Raw genomic sequence first — 21,838 nt, forward strand, 5'->3', positions numbered from 1 at the left:
AAACACATCAAAATCTCCAAATTTCTTTTACTAAAACGGTCAATTTAGGCACCACCGACGTGCACTTTGAGTTACATGAGCGTCTCGCCAAGTTTCTCCGTATGGAAGACTCCATTGTTTATTGCTACGGGTTTTTAACTCTTTCGCATTCGATTGCAGCTTTCTGCAGAAAGAGAGACGTAGTTTTTGTCGACGAACGCGCAAATTTAGCGATCGAACAGGGTCTAGACATTGCTCTCAGCAAAGTAGTGAAGTTCACCCACAACGACCCAGAAGACTTCAAAGCCAAAGTCCAGGAGGTGATCGCGAAAGAGAAAAAGAAAACTAGAAAATTTCTTGTCGTCGAGGGAATTTCCTGGCGCACCGGAAAACTATGTCCTCTTCCCGAGTTCATCGCGGTCGCCGAAGAATTCAAAATTCGAGTCTTCCTCGAGGAGAGCCACTCGTTGGGGGTGTTCGGCGCAACGGGTCGGGGTTTGACTGAATATTACAACATCGATCCGAAGAGAATCGATATGATCTTCGGAACGTTCGAAGGAGCGATCGGCTCTATCGGTGGCTTCTCCGCAGGTTCTTATATCGCAATCGAGCATCATCGGATGTTCGGTAGTGCGTACATGTACTCGGCGTCGCTTCCCACTTACCTGGTAAAGGCGGTATTGAAATCGATCGAGCTGTTGGGGGATGCACCCCGAAAATTCTCAGGGTTGGCCAAAACCTTCTACCATTTCCTGGAAAAGGAGTGCAGGTTTAAGGTGGAGAGTCACCCGGAGGCTCCCTTCAAATTGATCCGCATCAAACCGAAGACGGACGAAATGAAAGTGTATCAGTATTGCAAAGAGAGAGGTGTTCACTTTATACAAAGCGACGAAGGGTTGGTGATTAATTTGAACGTGAGCTTGCTCGACGAGAAGGAGAAGCTGGAAAGAGTTTACGAAGTCTTAAAGGGCGCGTCTGAATTAATTGCTTAAGTTATTTTCCTGTTCTATCCACCTCTATGTTTATTCGTAGTTTAATATGCGTGTTGTCTCCTTAATGTATTGATAAAGGAATTGGGAAATGAATAGTTGTTGCACCACGGGCGGAATCCATGGGGTATTGTGGGTTGCATTTGCATTTGCATTGCATTGCATTGCATTTGCATTGGTTGCAATTCTGTCGGGCATTATCACTCGTGAATTATCCTGTAATTTGTGAAAAAATAATATGAATAATAAAAAATATTTGTCTTGTTAATGGTGGCGTCATTAGCAGGTGCGGCGAAGGCCGTCAACTGATGCAAAATAAGTTGAGGCGAAATCTAACTCTCGTTATAATCATAACGGACAAACACAAAATAAAATATATCGATTTTTTTTATTATTTCTTCCCAAAGTGTAAGTTATTGGCACCGCGTTTGGCACAAGTTGCTTCATTTTGTCCCCATTGATAGCTGTTCCTCTAAGGCCCGGTTGTATAAAGCGATGTAAATTCGTTGTTAAAGTTAACACAGTGTCAAGCGATCTGATTGGGGGATTAATAACATTGGATTTGAATCAGCCTATCAAATGGACGGATTTCCGACTTGACACGTTGTTAGCTGACACGATGTTAACTAAGCTTTATGCAACCGGGCCTAAAATGTTTAGCACAAACATGGCTGCTTTTGCTAATTCTCCACTCTTCGATTTTTAAAATGTCTTTCCAAATTCGCTTCGTCTCCTCATTTGACGGAAACTTAAATATATGTACACTTCTATTAAAAAAAAAAAGCGTACAGGTATTGAGAGCTAATGTAAATGGGGATAAAATTAATTAATCGTTTCCAAGAAAACGTATTACGGTATTACTGACATTTTGTATGTATGTCAAATGTATGAAAATTGCTTTTTATAAATTTTTAAATTGTTGTTAGATTGTTGAGAGTTGCCTTTTTCTATAAATTTACGAATAAAAGTTTGAGTTGTGTTTGTAGTAATTCAGTAATTGGTAATACTTGACTAATAAATAAGGCAAAACATTTACACACATTAAAATCTCTGAAAAATACATCGATAAAATCCGGCTATCAGCATGGGTTTTGTTACAGGTTTCTAAGTAACAACAATTAAAGGGTAGGTTTACAATATGGCAATCTAGCCAAAATTGTGCTCACTACTTGTACGCTTTTTTTTTGAATAGAAGTGTACATTCTGAATCACCTAATACTATTCCGGACAAGGAATCTTGGCCACAACTGACATTTAACTGACAAATATGTGTCAACTGGCCTTTATTGAACATAACCCAACTTTTGACTCGATAATGCTATTTCCCTGTTTTTTTGATGTCACAAGAAAAACTTCAAAGTGATTTTCAATAATTGTCATGGTAATGTTGCAGTTTAAGGTCCTTAAAAACTTCTATGATGCTCGTTACTGATTTTAAGTAATATGTACCTATTCCTATTCCATGAAAAATATATCATTATGGATAATAGTACTTGGAGGAATAAGGAGCAAGGCATAAATAATAATTAATGTCAAAAATCTGTATTTTTCAATGGAAACTGCAAATACGTCCGCTTTTAGAGGCATTTGTTACGCAAAGAATTTGACAACGACATGCTGTTTCCGTACCTCGAATGGAGTTCAGATCTGACATGTGGCATGTCGGTCATTCCTTCAAAGGTATTCATTTTTACTCACGATTAGCTCTAGCTGACAGGTCTCACAAAGCAACTTGATTTTATTCGCTTTTTCATTAAAATATCTCAATTATTGTTTATTAAACATTTTTATTTCCTCAAAACTTTTCAAAAAACAAATAATATTTTTATACAGCAATGTTTAGAAAAATAGTGACTTTAAAAATAAGTAATGAAAAACATGTCACAATTTAAAATAAGAATGTTAAATATCAACCCACTTAAACTGCTTCTTTAAAAAATAAATATTATATGGCAGTTCATAGTTCATTAAACGCCTTTTCATTTGATATATCGCTTATTGAAATCGGACAAGAAATAAAGTTGCTAGAGCTTTAAAAAAAAAAATTGGATCATCCTGTATATAGAGATTACAACAATAAAATGCTGCAAAAGTTCCCAAACAGTGGGGCACCATTTAAAATTTTTATCTTTGAGAAAACCATTCATGTTGGGAAAAAATGGTATTAAGGTTTTAGAGTTTTAGACCATATTTTCCCTCAGAAACACCCTGACATTCTTGGGAGACCATTCCCTGTATTTAATTTTTAATTTTTGGTTTCATATAGAAAATGGTAACCCTTCTTCTTATAATGATAACCTCGAAGACAAGACAGTTTTACTGTTACATTCTACCGATAGGTCACCCGATACCTATAAAATTAACATTTCTTAATGAAGAACTAAAAAAATTTTTCGTTATGGCATTAGAGAACTTCATGGGTTTAAGGTGAGAAAACCAATATGCATGTATATATTTTTTATTTATTTTTGTAGCCTTACCAATCGGTCTACTCCGAATACTGACCTGACCTGACCTAAATCAACTTTACTATGGGCTCAAATTCAAAGATGCCAATTTTTTACATTTTTTTTATATGAACTTCTATACTTTTTGTAGTTATTTTATAGGAGGGTGATGATTATTATTATTAGGTATAGTATTTAGTTATGGATGTATTAGTTTCAGTGTAATTAAAAGGGAAATTAATAAATAAAATCGAAAAGGAATGAACCAAATTTATTAGCATTAATGAAACAACTTTGGGATACAGAGCCTTAGTCCGTTCTGGGACGCTTTAATCAACTGCGTGTTGTTAGTTATTTTCTCAAAGCAAAAAGATCGCAATGCCTTCAAATTCAGCACAGCTTCATGAGCCGAAGGCGAATTTGAACTTTTTTTAAATATTCTTTAAAAACAGAATCCTTAAAATTTTGACTTAAAAAAAAAATATCCTCAAAAACGGGGCAAAATTCACTTGAGGTGATGACGTATGGAAGCCTTTCACTTTGCTTTTTGCCTTTCCTTTCGGGCGTTTGCGACTTTTAATTCTGGGTCACTCTTGTTTGTTGTGGATGCTACATCAAGTATAAAAGAAACCTCAGCAGTGTCGACTAAGCTAATGTCAGAATAACATTTGGAAGTACTTGGGAGGGATAATAATTGCAAAGTGTTTTCTTCACATTCTTTTCCTAAGATTTCTGCATTAGTTTCAAGAATAATTATTTCTTCATTCTCGATATTGGGATGACTTCCTATGTCTAAGGGCATATTATTTATTTCTTCTTCTGAATAGAAATCATAATCATGAAAACTGTCCAATACGATAACCGAATGATCTTCAATAACTTCTTCATGAGTTTGCTTATTCGATGTTTGGGAACCAACCTAATTTTCGAAAAAATTTTAGGAGCAGTTTCCATTCTTTGGATTTCTTTTTTTCTCTTAAATCTTCTGTTTCAAGTTCCAATTCTTCAATCGTCTCTGGTCCAATTATATCTAAACTCATTTTGTATTTTTCCCTTCCTCTAAAGTCTTCCACAATCTCGGTCTGATTTTTACTTTGTTTTCCCAGGCATTTAGAGTAATCGACTGCGTCTGGATTCCACGGATAAAGCCCGGTTGCTCGGAAACCATTACAAATTGTATCCGTCTGGTGATAAAATTAACTTACAAAGGGGGTCATTCGCAAAACTCGTTAAGACTCGATAAGAAGTTGCAAATTCAAAACCATGACAACCGACATTGTTGAAGCATTGTATTTGCCGTTTCGTTAACGATTTGCAAATTTGCAAAGTTTCGTGAATCTCCCCCTAAGTAATAAAATGCAATATCAAGAATGTTGACAATTTTTGTTGTCTGTCAGCTAGAATAGTGTCAAAAAAAAAACAATAAAGCTTGAACTACATCGAATTTTTCAAAACTGACCGAAATTTGATGTCCCACTTTTTTTGCCGGCAATAGTACCTCCTTACCGGTGGAATGTAATGCCTTCTTGTTGCTTATGTTTTACTCTGCAACTTTTTACGTAACAAGTTCTTGTCATTTTGGTATGATTGTATAGTTTGTATTGCACTATTTTAAAGATTTCTGAACAGTAAACACAGATTCTGAACCTATAAAATGTCGCGACCTAAAAAACTGTTAATTTGTTCACTATCCTCCACCCGGCGGCACGGCAATTTTGCCGGAGTACATACACTATTACGGATAATACTATCAAGTAATAGTGCAGTGCTTATCAACATAATTACCGGCGTCTCGCCTCCACACTTTGACTTTTTTGTGTTTTATGTTCTGTGTCAATGTTAAGGAATTTCCTAACGATGTGACATGAGTATAATAATATACCTTTTTGAAGTCCAAAATTTTTAAATTTTTAAAAAGAGATTGCGGTACTATTCCTGTTGCTGAAATTATAAATGGTAAAATCGAAATTTTTTCTAAACACCAAAGATTTCTCATAGCAACGGAGAGTTCTAAATATTTATTAATTTTTGTATTATATGTCTGTGTTATATTGTGTGAATTTGGAACAGCTATATGTAAAAGATATGCTTGCTTTTGTTGTTTATTTAAAATAATAATGTCTGGTCTGTTATGCTGAATGTGAATGTCAGTTAAAACTGTGCGAACAAAATATAATTTGTCATTGTCATTTTCTAAACAACTTTCTGGTTTATAATTTGTTATTGATATCGTTAGGTAGATATATGCAACAAAGTATGCACATTTTTGCCCTTATCAATATGGCGCCTTCGATCCGTAGTGGCCACACGTCAATGTGGGCTATAATATATGTGTATAGTGGCGGCCGGGGAAAATGGGAATAACTTAAATCACTCTGCGCTGTATTTAAATAAAACTGTAATGGTTATCATTATAAAGATTTACGATAGGGACAAATTTTTGCCTGTCACCACCTGCAAACGAAACCTATTTAAATCGTTCGTTCTAAGAATACAGATATTAAAAGAAATCGTTCTGGCAGAATTTTTAAAAATATTTATAAAAATAGATATAGGAATGAACAATAAAAGGATGTTTCATAAAATCTAACAGAAAAAAGTAAATAAAAAATATGTAACAAAAATATTTGAATTGGTATTATTCCATATCTCCATCTTCGCTGCCAGATGATTCATCATTGACATTGATTATAATTTCGGGAAAGTCATTATTTTCTAAAAAACTGTCTTCATTTTTTTTTACGTGGTTCACACAATTAATCCATAAATTTTGATTAATTTTCGAAACTTCTCGAATTACTTCAATTACCGTTGGACTTAAGTGAGGTGTTTTGTTAGATTTTCGGATACCATGTTTAAGTTGACTCCATACCAACTCTATTGGATTTAGAACACAGTAGTATGGAGGCAACCCTAGTACTGTGTGCCCTTGTTCTGCCGCATAACTGTCACAGTAAAATGTTTTAGTTTTATCAACGTTACTACATATTTTTAATTAAATTTTACAATTCCGTTTTCGTTGCTTTTTCTGCAATATTTAGGCCCCTAATTTCCATAAACTGTAAAATTTCGGCTTTTCTGCTACCAGTATTAGGGATTTTGAATTGTTGTCGTGAATGATACGACGCATTGTCCATAACAACTATCGATCGGGGAGCCAAATTGGGTACTAAATTATTTTTGAACCATTTTTTAAAAAGTTCTGATCCATATCTTGATGGTAGTCAGCCGAACTTTTGGAAATATTCTTAGCTGACAATAGTAATCCATCGTTGACTCAACCGTCTTCATTACCTGTATGAAGTATAATGACTCGTTTACGTCTTGCCGGTGGGACATTCAATTGGCACTTTCCAGAGTCATCAACCCAACCTTTAGATAATACTTCGTGGGTATCGAACCAGGTTTCATCAAGATAAACAACGAATTTCTCTTATAAATTTCGTCCGATGTACTCGAAGGCGTTCACTTTCCATAATTGACAAACGGTTATTAATTCTTTTGTAGCAAAAGCCCACAGTATGCAATATTTTTTTAAATATTCTGGTTGAGAAATCGACAGGAAAACTACATTGCATCAATTTTTCTTTTATAGCGTCCGCCGTTGGTATTTCAATTGTTACGGTACTATTGCGGGCAAAAAAGTGGGTCATCAAATTTTTGTCAGTTTTGAAAACTTTGATGTAGTTCAAGCTTTATTTTCATTTTTTTTTGACACTATTCTAGCTGACAGTTTAAAATTAGTAGTTTATTTGACGAGTTTGTGTGTAAATTGGGCCTTTTTTGACACGCGTGGGCCATTTTAAAACGCGTCGTTTCACTCGCGTTTTAAAGGCCCACGAGTGCCAAAAAAGGCCCAATTTACACACGAACGAGTTGAATACAACGTTTTTTTGTTCGACGAGCCCCTTAAAGGCTCCAAATCGCTTAAAACCTTTAAAATTAGCTTGACGTTTCGTTTTGACAAGTTGTGACATTTATCAAAATCCGTTCACATAGGAGAAAATTCTCAAATTCTGACAGTGTCGAACAAAAAATGTATTTTATACTGCTATTTTACTTTTCCAAATGCCATCTTCTTTTGATAAAGGTAGATTTTAATTGGGACTTTGCATTAAATAAATATTCACTACGTACTTACTTACACTTATTCCCTACAATCTCAAAGTAGGGTTAGAATCAGATACGGGTTATTTCACATTAAAAGTCAAGACAATGACGTTGATGTCCCACTTTTTTTGCCCGCAATAGTACATTTCATATATATTTTTTTAATTTCTGTTTTTTCATTTTCCGAAAATGATTCGACTATGATTCCTTTTACACGTTCTCGGATTGTGACTTGGGATCAGAATTTTGAAGAGAAACTGTATCGAATTTGACGTTTTTGTGAGTTGCAATCACAGGTACGATGCAGACGTCATCCATTGAGATAATAGAGCCTTCTTGCGAAATATTGGGAAAATTTTCAATTCTGTCTTCAATTTCCATAGGAACCTCTAGTAGGTCGTCGGCTTGACCATTATCCTCTAACCTGTTATTCTCCAGAAATTTTATTTCGTTCATAATTGTATTCACATTTATTCCGTAAGTCTCTAATTTAGGCCCAATCACTTTCAAAACTTTTTCAACCGATCTATAGTCTACGAAGGTTAGTATGTCCAGAGGTGGTAAAAGTTGGTTCTGATTGCTTTGTCTTTCCAATGCATTCTGGACGCATTTCGTATAATCAACGTTATCAGGATTCACAGGGAAAAGACCACATTTTCGAAAACCGTTTTTTATAGCAACTGTCATATCACGCTTCCAAGGTTTCTTTGAAAAGTCGACAAAAATTCGTTTTTGTAACTGAATACTGAACTATTTATGTTTTCGGGTTTACTTTACCAATTCCGAACTGTATTTTTCCACCCTTGTTTTACAGGCGTAAATACACTCACATCTGCAGGCATAACATATGGGTCGTGTTTGGTGGAAGAGCGTACAAAGTTATTTGATTTTTTTCGCAAAATTCGCTTAATGGCAGAGTCATATGTGATCTGTGTCCATCGATGAAAAGGACGACCGTTTTTTTTTTATAGTTTTCGATCAGCCAGTTGTTAAAATCATTAGCTATGTATTCATAAAATACATTTGCTTTCATCCAGCCAGAATCCGACTTGCCTAACACCCATGACTCTGGCATATTTTCAACCACTGCCAAAGGTGGACAGATGTTGCCGCTTGCAGTAAAAACAACTAATACTGTGATTAATTCTTTCTCATTGCTCGTTTTAACCGTATGTAAGTTTAACCATCCTTTTGGGGCTAAAACTTTACCCGTTTTGGGGTATAAGGAATATCCCGACTCATCACCGTTAAGAATTCTATTGGGGTCATCAAATAACTATATCTAATATATTATTTTCTTCTAAAAAATTTTTTAACTCAGAAAACCAAAATCTTATACTTTGTTCTGTGACAACTGCTCGCGCTTTATTAATACCTTCAGGCTCACACACTGAATTTTTGACCCAGTTTTCCGTTTTTTATCATTCTTTCATTCTGTAATATATTTTTTTGTTCAACACTGTCAGAATTTGAGAATTTTCTCCTGTGTGAACGGATTTTGATAAATTTGACAACTTGTCAAAACGAAACGTCAAGTTAATTTTAAGGATTTTCAGCGATTTGGAGCCTTTCGGGGAGTCGTCGAACAAAAAAACGTTGTATTCAACTCGGTCTTGTGTGATTTGGGCTTTTTTTGGCACTCGTGGACCTTTAAAACTCTCGTTTCACTCGAGTTTTAAACTGACCCACTCGTGCCAAAAAAAGCCCAAATTACACACGAACTCGTTAAATAAACCATTATTATTTTTCACTTTAGTATAATTGCATGAAAACTCCTAAGATACGAAATATGTAAACATGTCCACAACAACCGGGGCGTAATAAGAGGGCATAATGAATTCATTACGCCCTAAAAAAATAGGTTAATCATAATCATACAATAATTCTATTAAATAATCAAATTTATTATATAACAACTAGTACAACTTGTAACAGAGAATTAATAAGGTGATTTGGCAAAATAAAAATGACAGTTTTCAAATTTTCCCGAAAATGTAACATTTTTGTTGGAAAGATCTTCAGAAACAGTTATATTTTCATTTCCAGAGGCATATTCTGGTTGTTCCAATTTGGATGTAAACTCTAAAATTAACAGAAGTACGTATTTGTCTCAAAAGTTTGATAATTAGTTTTGACCGCATTCGAAATCGGTAGATGGAGCGCAAAAAGGTTCTGCCGCCCGAAATGTCACACAAACAAAGTTTATATGGAAAAGTTGAAAATTGAAACGGCCTTATAAGCGTAGCTTTTTGATTCAGATGGCCTTGGTTATTAGTTATTTATTACTACTCCATTTCTTTTTTGCCTTCAAATTTAGTTCTTGCGAAATGTGGGTAGAGGACGCTGATTATTTTGTGCTTATCTATGTGTGCTTGGCCTTGGCAGCTCCGGTCTATATCTATGTCTCTCTATGGTTCTTTCGTCTATGGTTCCGGTCGCGCACATTGCACGTTGCTTTTGTCTTGGTTTTGGTGTTCAAACAGCTAAAACAGCAAACACAAACAGTGCCTGAGCTGAACAGTGGACAGTGCGAGTGGGACGAATGAAATTGTAAGTTTTTCTTCTCATAATGTTGTTTATTATGTTCATTATTGATTATATTTTTCATCATAACGTAACGGCCATAGTCACTCACGTGCATTTGTTGGCTGTTGCCTTGCTGTTAAAATTTACTGACAGCGAATGTTGAGATAGCCGAGTTTGAATTTAAACCAACCGCCAACAAAAGCTAGGAAATTACCGGAGTGGGCACCACCAGCGACCACTGGGGGGCGTGGGTGGAAGCCGACAGGGGATGAACGGCCATGTTTTTTTTTGCGACACTTCTCCCTTGTCTGTAGATGAGTGCAGAGGTACCCTGTGTGATTTTCTTTTTGTGCTCTAACTGTGTGATTTTCGGTGCTTTCCGAACTACATTAGACGTTGTTGTTGTCCAGCCCTTCTGGTTTGAACAAGGTATGTTTGCGGTACTAAAATTATGTCTGTTTCGCGCGAAATGTATTTTAATTATCATGATGGTCGCACGTGGGTTGTTGATGTTCCCACCATATTGTATAAAATCCGCAATTATCTCGACCATCCCCATGTATCACGCTTTTAACATTTGTAAGCTTGTGAAGGAGAGTAAGGCCGCCTGGTTCTAGGTTTGTAAATTTTATAAAATTGTACGGATCACGTTTTTTTTTTGTTGTCAAATCTGGTTTTACAATTCACTAACTTTCCTAAAAGAAAAGGGCGCCAAGTTTTAGCGTGGGTCTGTGGCTTTTACTTTTTATAAGCGCACTCCCTCATTTTTTATCCCCTTCTAATTATTCCGAGTGACGCTTTTTGGTGTGATAAGTATCTAGTTATTGTTCAACACTTTCCATCCCGGTAGCAACCAAATGTTTATATTTCAGGTGTCTCCGTGGGTTTTTCCTTAGCTAGGGATCTACTACATTTAGTCCCGGGGCGCCCTCCATATTATTCATGGCGCCCCCCCTTGGCGATGAACCGGCTCTAATATGCTAGGGTCGACCGGACTATGTTTTTTTTATTTTTATGTATGTGTTAATGGTTGTTACCACCTTTCCATCCCAAATTGAAAGTGTTCTTAGATAGCTCTGTCAACAAATATTTGTCGCGTTTCTTTTTTGTTTGCTTTTTCCAGTTTGCTGTAGCTGTAAATTCTAGACCTTACCGCGAGGCTCTCTCTCTGTTTGAGGGGTTTTGTTTTTCCTCTAACCTCCCAACGTTGAACACGACCTCGCGGCCCTCATAAAATTTGCACCCCAAGGGAGACCCAAAAACCTAACGCTTGGCAGGACTTGTTGAATGCTGGGTTTTACTCGAGCTCCATGGCACACTTCCGGAAATGTGATCAGGTCTATTTTCCCTGAGTCTGTGTAGCCTGACAAGCGCGTTGTGTTTTCTTTTGCTTTGGAAAAGTAATGTTCACTTCAGCCGATGAACTTAGAGTACCTCAATTTGTTGACTTACGAGGGGATATTGATATCTAGTTAGCCTGGACATTTTCCGGTAGACAAAATTGAATTTGGTTGCTATGGTAACAACTATGATGTTTTATAAATAACTTGTTCAAATTTGACAGCCACACGTTGAACGGTAACAAAACTGTGAATTTTTGAAAACAACATGTCAGACAACACACTAGATTTTGAACGAAAAGAGTTTCGGTCAGTTGTTAAGTACTTGTTTGTGAAAGGGTTATCAGGCAAAGAAATTTTTGCTGATATGGTAAAAACCTTAGGTGATCAGTGTCCTTCATATGCCACTATTAAAAACTGGGTTGCGGAATTTAAAAGAGGAAGATCAGATATGAAAGATGAGCACCGCTCTGGAAGACCAATTTCTGTGACCACTCCAGGAAACATTGATTCTGTTCATGACATGATTCTAGAAAATCGACGAATTGGGCTCACTCGTATAGCAGAGACATTGCACATTTCCTATGAACGCGTATTTCACATTGTTCACCACGATTTGGGAATGAGCAAACTTGCGGCCAAATGGGTTCCGAAATGCTTGAACGCTGATCAGAAGCGCGTTCGTTTGACAAAGTCGGAGGAAATGTGCCACCGTTTTGAAGAGGATTCCTCAAATTTTTTGGATCGCCTTGTCACTATGGACGAAACATGGGTCCATCACTATGATCCAGAGACTAAAGAGCAATCCAAAGAGTGGAAGCATGCCGGTTCTCCACGTCCCAAGAAGTTTCGTGCTCAAAAGTCAGCTGGAAAAGTTCTGGCTTCAGTTTTCTGGGACAAAGATGGGATAATTCTGTTAGATTTCTTGGAACAGGGCAGAACTATTACGGGAGCATATTATAGTGAGTTGCTAAATAAATTGCACAAGAAAATTCGGGAAAAACGTCGTGGAAAACTTGCCAAAGGTGTGCTCTTTTTGCAAGGCAACGCTCCTGCTCACAAGTCGTTCATTGCACTGCAAAAACTTCATGAAATTGGTTTGGAATTGATTGACCACCCGCCCTATTCCCCGGATTTAGCACCATCAGACTATTATTTATTCCCAAAACTCAAAAAACATTTGAAAGGTGCCAAATTTTCCACGAATAACGAAGTCATATGTGCCGTTGAGAATTGGTTTGCAGACCAAGATACCGTTTTTTTTTTCAAGGGTTTAGAATTACTTTACGAACGTTCTATTAAATGTGTAAGTCTTAAAGGAGAGTATGTTGAATAAACACAATTTCGTTTTAAAATATTATGACGTTTTATATGGTAGGCTAAGTACTTATCAATATCCCCTCGTACGTAAAGCAGTTAGGACCTTTCCCTTAGCACTAAATCACGGGTAGGCGGGAAATGTTAAAGTCGTAAGGATAGGTGCCACAGCCCACCGGGGACCACCCAAGGCCACTCGCTCCTTCTATAGCGTATCTGCCGCACATTGTAAATTAACTTGAAAAGGAGAAAACATGCTAAGGTTCTCGTCTAGTGCTCGCTCCCGCTCGAACGGTCCGAAGTAACTGTTTTGTTTGTAATGTACATGACCCTTCTGTTTTTCCTGAATTTTAGATTGTGTTGTTTATGAAATCAGTTTTGTTCAATTTTCAATAACTGTCCCGACCACGTTGTCACTTCGGACTTGTTCGTATTTTCAGGAGAGGTTTTAGCGGAGCCTCATTCGGGGGTCTAGGAGGATGGCCAGAGCTCACCATTTTCCTAGAGTTCTAAATGAGTAGTCTTCTCACCTTTGGGGAGACTTGGGTGCCCTCTCCCGAGACGTTTATTATTCATTAATCCCGGCGTTAACGAAAACCATAACTTTGAATAAATAGCTGGTTTTAATTATTGCGTTGTTTTATTTGCACTCTTCTGTGTGGTTCACAAACCCTGTTGGAACGAATCTGGTAATGTTTAATTTGTATAAAAAAAAAACACAACGTAGGGAAATTAACGAGGTACGATCACGCGCTCTTGGCCATTTTTGAATTTCGCGGGTTTTATTTTCATTGCGTATGTTGGTAAAACAAACAAAAATGAGATGGCCGCTTGGTGGGAATTTTGAATTACCCACTTGGTTCATCACAATGTGTAGCGCCATATTTTGGTTATGTTAACCTTTTATACAGTGTGGAAATTTTAACTGGAATAAAATTCATAACTTGTACATGGGCGATTTTAGTAAAAAATCCCGAAACAGGTCGATTTTTGTTTTTCTTTGCCTACATTTCGGTGTATATGGGTTTTGCATATCTCCTCCAGGAAGTGCGCAACGACTCCTAACTTTTTTTTTTCAAATGTAAGGGTATGCCAAGTGACACCTCGGTTGAAAGCCTACTTCGCAAGGAATACAACGTACTATTTGTTTCCTGAATATTTTCAAAGCTTTCGTGCTAAAAAATAAAAACCAATTTTATGCCTAATACGTTGCTTAGGGTTTTCAATAAATACTGTTAGGTTTTAGGCATGAAATGAGGCAAATCGCACCGGAAATGTTACAAAACGTAAGGAATGCATGTTACTACCGACTTACAATTTGCCAAGAAAGAAACGGTGTCCATTTTGAACATTTGTTGAATATAAAATTGGTTTTTATTTTTTGGCACGTAGGCTTTGAAAATATTCAGGAAACAAATAGTACGTTGTATGCCTTGCGAAGAAGGCTTTCAATCGAGGTGTCACTTGGCATACCCTTCCATTAAAAAAAACAAAGTTAGGGGAGGTTGCGAACTTCCGGAAGCAGATACACAAGAACCATATTCGCCAAAATGTGGGCAAGGAAAAACAAATATCTACCTGTTTTGGGATTTTTTACAAAAATTACCTATGTCCAAGTTATAAATTTTATTCCACGTTGTATAACCGAAGTTTGTGCTGAACGTGTTTATTACTTATTTTGTTGTATTTTACAGAGTGAAGTGTGCCGATTAACGGACCGTTGTGTGTGGTTTTTGAGAGATGAGTCATGATTCTGGATTTGGTATCCTTATCCAACAAAATTAGATATCAGCTTCCATGGCACCAGAGAATACTTGAAACAATTAGCAGCTCACCACTGCACGGTAAGTTTCTAAACGTTTGATTGTGGCTTTCTCAGAATGCGATAAACACAGACTAAAAATATGTATATATTGGGTATATAGACAGCCCACTCCTGCCAATAACAACATAAGTGGGTTTAGTTCTACCTTCCACCGCTTTTCGCGTGGTCGCTAGCGTCGCCAGGTTCCCTAAAACCGCGCCAAATTTGATCTTTGTTTGAATGTCTGTTTTGTATGCAAATCTACAGTTTTACTCCGATTTTGATGAAATTTGCACACTTGACCTTCAAAACAAGGAGAAAATTACTTTAAGCTGCGAGTAAAAGCTAATATCAAAATAAAATAAAGAAAACAAAGAAATGTAGACAATAATTTGTATTGTTATAAAAACGTATTACAAATACAAGATACATATACAGAGTGATCCAACACTTACTATTTTTGCGATTATACATTTAATAATTGTCCAAAAATTCTAAAGTTCGGTAGGCACAATCTACAATTAATGTTCTATGATTGAGCATGATCAACTTTTTTCAATTAAATTTGTGTGATGGAGCTAACTTTATAGCGATTTGATATCAAATTGGTCCAAATATTGAAAGTTTTTTTTTCTCTACTAGTTACAGAACTCCTCACCTTTTTGATTGATCCACATCCGACTTTGAATTATAATTAGGTAATAGTGAAAATTGCGATCAAATATCAAGTTAAATAAAGCTGGAATCCAAGACTGTTTATGGTAGAGCTGAATAGGATAGCTTCCCCAAAACCATTTTCAGGTCAGTACTGGTGAAATTCCAGTGTATTATAGAAACGATTCGCAGCAACTTTTCATCCGTAAAGGATTTTTCTTTAAATGAAAAATGGATATTTTAGAAAAGTGAATATGTATTGAATAATTTCAACTTCATTACATAATGTTTGCCGAAATTGCTAAGTAAGTAAGTACCTGCGGTTTGTCGATGGGGTGTTGTAAATCTTACTTCTGGTTTGGTTTGTGATTAGGCAGTTAGTGTAACTACGTCATAAATTCCTGTCAGTTGTGCGGCACTTTCATTAATTGCAAATAACCGGCAATGCGATGCGTTTTTTTTTTAAATTATCAGATTTCTGTTTTCGGTATTAGTTTGAACCTATTTATATAAAAAAAACAACGAATTTTGATTAATTTCACTTTATGGGATCCTGACGCGAAACCCAATTGATAATAAATAAAATAATGGGACAGGCTTATAGCTCCATATGTGTGTCTCGTCCTACCCCAGCGTATTTTTTTTTAGATGATTAGAAATCGCGTAATCGCAAAAACGGTAAGTGTTGTACCACCCTGTTCAATTAACATAAAAAGATCGGTCTCGTCGGTACACATTTTAAATCGGATTCACCTCTACCTCATTCAGTCAGTCAAACGGCAAAGGACAGGTTCCGACTCGGGTATGCTCAGTTGGGATTGTAAAAACATGTAAAAAAAACACACCTGACACATCTGTCACAAATTAAGGGTATACAGTCACTCACCAGGGGGTTTCTTCCCCCAAACCCTATCATGATGAGAGGTTCCAACCACGGGCGTCGTCTTCAGAGTACAACATTTCGGGGTTGCGTTGCATGTTCTGGTAGCACCTGTAACAGATTCAGTGTGCATTTGGGGTGCACAGTCCGCCGATTACAATACATATAAAAAAACACATATACAATTAATACCATACACCTGCTCACGACATATACTCAAACCTTGTTAACTTGAATTAAATCGCATATTTCGATATGCTGAAACGGGTTTCATTTCCTATAAGGCTAGCGCACATTTGGTGAAGAGTCGTGGAGCGATAAGAACCTCTTCCGGTTCGACACCTCTGAGAGTCGGTTCTTCTTTCCACGATAATCTTATTTATGTACGCCGTTGTACAGCTCTTCATTTTGCAATTGCTTAAATTGCCTAACCTTATGTAATTTACTTCTATATTTATTATGAAGTACCAAGGCTTGCCTTTTAATAGGGTCTGCTGCCTTCTCAGGGAGAAGACGCCCTCTCAATATTTTCCAAACATTTGTGGTCCATGTAAAACAAAAAAGATCTATAAAAATCTGCAAGAACTGTTTATATATGTCATGTCGAGGACATCCTGCAAAAATGGTATTCGAAATCTTTGCACACAAAATCGGATACAATTTTGATCCTAATAATTTTTCGTTACAAAGTGTGGGGAGAAAATGTGTAAGAACTTGTGTACATAAACCAAATAATACCACAAACTTTGTACGAAATTTCAGCAGGGAGTTAGAGTTATATGCCCCACATTGTATAAGCATATGCTCATCAAGAGTATCATCCATGTGAGTAATTCGGTCGACATGTTTTGCAATTACCCACCAACTTCAAAATTCTTTTGGTCATCTACCCAGTCATATAGCAATGTAACATTAAAGTGTGACGACCATTGACAGGGTTCAAATGTATCACTTTCTGTGTTGCATAATCCAGTGGTAATACATGAGTATCTTCAGACAGCTCCCCATGAGTAAAATATCGTAAACTGCAAAGAGCGGCTTCACATTCATCCTCTTCACAATTGGCACCAATTGAATGAGCTGCCATGAAATTATTCAAAATAAGAGTATTGAATGCAGCTTTAAAATGTGTACAAGTGGGATTTATATTACGGGCACCATGTGAACGTATAATACTGAAAAAGTTTTCAAATGGATTTTGGTTCAAACTTCTAGGTAGCAGACATTTAAAATCCACAGCTTGCAATTTCCTCCATAAAAGTTTGAAATTCTTTAGAGATAATATCCAATTTGTAATGGAGGATGGAACAAACTCCCTTTATTCATTTGAAAATTTGATTGTTCTTGAAACATTAATGGCTTCATCCCAAAAATCCGTGTGACCCGTGTCAGACTTACCGCACGTCGCCCCGCAAGGGTTTGTTGTCTTTGGGACGAATTGATGAACCATTAAGGGCCGGTTGCACGAACGCCAGTTAAAGTTAACTGTAGGTTAAAATGCTTCGTTACTTTAGTTACCTATTGTTATAACAATGTTTTCGTATATTTTAATCTGTAGTTAAATTTAACTCATGTTGGTGCAACCGATCCTAACAATATCAAAAAGTTTATCAACGAAAAGTATAAAATTGGCTGTTCCGATGGCTTCATTTGGTAATACGTTATTGCCTGCAACAAAAATATGATAAATGAAAGAATTTTTTATACATGAAAATTAAATTTACCATATTTAATGAATCCTCTCATTGTTGATTGAACTCGATGTGAAAAAATTTGCGCTGCATGTTTCACCTTCATTTTCTTGATTTGGCTTTTGACAACATGTTCGTCTGTAAGTTTTGGCAACATGCGGAAGTCCTGCTCATCATTGTCCCATTTGCATAAGGTTTCAACATGAGCCCATAAAGCTACTTCTTCCTCACCTTTCCATTTAAATGAACATTGTAATTAAGCATGTTGTTCCTAATTCCTTTTAGAAGATGAGGAAAGTCAAACAATGGCAAAACTTCATTACCACCAATGACAAACGAATAGGAGTCATGGTAAAGATTGTTTTTCCTTCTATTCATTTAACTTTCTTCAACCAAATAATTCACAGCTGCCTTCTTGTACTGGTCACACACAGTACTATCTACAATCAGTTCGATGCTGTTCAACTCTGTGATAATGTCTTTGATATTTTTCGCTATTTCTTCCTTTTTCATCCCATTCTGGCTAAAAAAATAGGCCACTGGCTGCTTCCACTTTTTACATATTCCGACAACCATAAACATCATCACATGGTCGGCAATCCGTTGCACAGAACTACCAGAGGTACATTGAAATCCGTGAATGATACCTTCAAATTTATTGTAAGTGCAGGTTGCAGGCTCATTTCATCAAATAGCAAAATACAGTAGCAATCTCGTGAACTCAATTTCTTCACACTTTCCTGCATGCATCGAAAGATGGATTTATTAATTCCAGATTCAAAAGGCACTTTCTTCAGAAGCGCAATTAAAGTTTTTCTTGATGGGAGTGCAAGCCTTAGGACTTTGTTTTAACAAAGACAACGCTAATAATTTGTCTTCGGTACTAAACCGACGACCTCTTGCCCTTTTGCTTTGCTGACTAAGTTGCGACTGCAGAAATCTAAATGTGGCATTGTTTATCTTGTTCTGATACAATTCTAAATTTTCTGCTTTTTTGGCGTGCGTTTAAAACTTTTTCTTGTACGATGTAGCTTCTTCATCCAACTTCCTTCCGATATCCCTAAATTCATTTGCAATTTGATATAACTTACTAGTTTTGGGAGTTAATTGTGCTTTTTTTTTAATTAACTTCAAGCAGTAAATTTCTTTTTCTATTTTGCACCCTATAACACAGTCAGTATAACACTCAAACGGATTTCGAAAAGGAGCTCTTTTCGATACGCGTTTCAGAAACATTCAGGTACTTAAATTTTTAATATTGGCAGTGACTCATAGTGAGTTGTTGCTAGGTGATCACTGCACTTCACGACACTTTCAATTCAAAACTTACAATTGTTCGTCTATTTACCAGCGTTACCAACCCTTATGTTTGCCAAATATAATTTTCCTAGCATTATGTTTTGAACATTTTTTAAATTTAAGGGGCAAAATAGAAAAATATTGTATTACATATACTAGTTTTATAAGCCATTTTGTCGCACTTGTTTGCTTTATAGCACTCGTCGCTGCGCTCCTCGTGCTCTAAAAAACGCGTGCGACAAAATGGTATCTTATAAAACTCGTATAATAAATTACTATTTCCTTCTTAACTTGTCTTCTTTCAGCTTTGACGTTGATTTCTACATTTCTACATCTAAAACAGAATTATCAAAGGTATTAATGTTAGGGTTGTAATAAACTGGACAGTATTTAATTCATTATGTACAGTATAATATTCCAAACAGTCAGTAATATATTGTAAAAGACTCAGTAAATTTATAAAATTTGATAAGTAAAAATGAGATTTTGTAGCAGTAAAAGAACTATTTGGCCAGTATTTCTATGTTCACTATTGTGACTATAATGGGCAGTAAAAATTAATAAGATACCAGTATGAATTGGCTGGTAATAAATCTGCAAATCTATAGTAAGAATTAATAAATGGCCAGTATGCATTAGTCGGTAATAAATTTGAAAATGTGCAATACATAAATACTATTATTTGCAGTGCCGCGCCGACCATGGCAAGCGCCTGTGTGCGAAATTAACGAAGCGCCTTTTTGATAAATGAGTGAACCACTTCGCTGCCCTTTGGAGAAATTTACAAAAAAGGAAACTCATATTACATAATTAGTAGTTTATTTAACGAGTTCGTGTGTAAATTGGGCTTTTTTTGGGTTTCACGCGAGTGAAACAAGCGTTTTAAAGGCCCACGAGTGCCAAAAAAAGCCCAATTTACATACGAACGAGGTAAATACAACGTTTTTTCTTCGACGAGCCCCTTAAAAGCTCCAAATCGCTTAAAATCTTTAAAATTAGCTTGACGTTTCGTTTTGACAAGTTGTGACATTTATGAAAATCCATTCACACGGGAAAAAATTCTCAAATTCTACTATCGGTGAATATTAAAAGCTGGGAAATCCAAAATTTGCCCATTGTGTATCAGCCTTTTGAATTGTCACTCAAAATAAAAATTGTCAGTTTTTAAAATTAACTCTCTGAACCTAAAAGATGCTAGATCAATTGTGTTCTGAAATCTTTGTAAATGTAGACAACATCAAAGAACAGAACTTTACCTTGGTGTTTCTGACAATATGTTATTAGTATCTTACAATTTTTATAACCTTACCTGATGTATATTTGTGAGATTTGACTTTATACAATTGTCATGTTTGTCCCAGTTTTTTATGTCCGCCGATAGTATCTACTACCAGTTTAACTAATTTGTTGCTTGCTACTTTTCTCGCGTTTTCACGCTTGTCGGTTATGGCTATTTGTGTGTCTCGGTTTTGATATTTATAACATTAGTAAAAATTGAGATAAAACAACAAACTCATGCTGTTTAAAAATCTGAACTAAGTTAAAAGTACCCAATATGTAATTATAAAATGGGTCTCACGATCTGACACTGATAGGTTTATTAAGACTGGCACGTCATCGGTGATGTACAGTCGCGAGCAATAAATTTTGATCGTCAAGGTCATTCGTTGACGCAATCTAAAATGCTCCATTATAAAACAGTCGTAAATATCATAACCTATCATCATGTTGTATGACATTATTTGTCATTTTTTTCTCATTTTTTTGACACTTTGTTGACATGGGCATAATCAGGCAGGGAAATTTTTTTAATTTGTGACAATCTAACCAAATTTTGAAATGATATTTTTCTTTATGCTTTTTTTTTTTTTTGTTTTATATGTTTTTGTATTTATAGGAAATAAATGTGACCATTTATTATTTTACCGACGATTTATTAATTTGTACTGGCCGATTATGCATTTTATTGACAGTTGGTTATCTTACTAACCGTTTATTATTTTCACCGACAATTTATTATTATACTGACAATTTTTTAATTTACTAACTGTTTATTATTTTCACCAACCATTTATTATTATACTGACAATTTTTTAATTTACTGACTGTTTATTATTTTCACCGTCCATTTATTATCATACTGACCATTTGAAATAAAATAATTGAAAAGTGTACTGTCCGTAAAAGTTAAATACTGATCATTTAATTTGTACCGTTAATGTTATACCTACCTGGCACATCTGCGATTTCACTGCTTGCCATTTCTACATCTAAAACAGAATTATCAAACGTATTAATGTTAAACTTACCTAGCATATCTGCGATTTCACTGCTTGCCATCTCTACATCTAAAACAGAATTATCAAACGTATTAATGTTATACGGTGCGATCAATTAAAAAATAAATCGAGTCGGCGTGTTACCTATGGCAACCCATGCTATAGCATAGGCTCCAAAGCAAACTCGATTTATTTTTTAATGATCGCTCGGTACTTACCTGGCACGTGGGAAAAATTCCAGTGAACACTGTCGGCAACCGTAATAAACTAAAGAATTTGTCAAAAATATACATTTTATGTCGGAAAAAAAGAAAATATTCACTTTATCCTCAAAAACTAAAAATATGTACTAAAACCATATTTTAAGCAAAATATGTAATTTTTTTTTATTGTTAATCTCATTAGGTGCGTTTTATTGCATCTTCTTTTGCTCGCAGCAGACAACGATTGTCGTTTTATTGTTCCCTACTTATTCTACCGCGTCTACTTTCTCTGCGGTCTCCGGACATCGCAGAACGGGAAG

The 21,838-nt window shown here is 35.9% G+C and overlaps 1 protein-coding gene across 4 annotated transcripts in view; it reads left to right on the forward strand.

Moving 5' to 3' along the window:
- The window catches only part of LOC138128364 (serine palmitoyltransferase 1-like), a 165,727-nt gene that overhangs the window by 83,261 nt on the left and 60,628 nt on the right, over positions 1–21,838 (forward strand). Inside the window, exons 3-4 of one of the 4 annotated variants that reach the window (XM_069044568.1) lie at positions 49–99; positions 160–3,756. In XM_069044568.1, the coding sequence (XP_068900669.1) occupies positions 49–99; positions 160–971 (863 nt within the window). In that variant the 3' untranslated portion in view covers positions 972–3,756. Of the gene's footprint in view, positions 1–48; positions 3,757–14,402; positions 14,553–21,838 lie in introns of those variants that run through there. The other 3 variants (XR_011158619.1, XM_069044567.1, XM_069044566.1) reach the window with 3 other exon arrangements.

This window comes from Tenebrio molitor, chromosome 4, assembly GCF_963966145.1.
Source record: "Tenebrio molitor chromosome 4, icTenMoli1.1, whole genome shotgun sequence".
In the NCBI taxonomy this organism is placed as follows: Eukaryota; Metazoa; Arthropoda; class Insecta; order Coleoptera; family Tenebrionidae; genus Tenebrio; species Tenebrio molitor.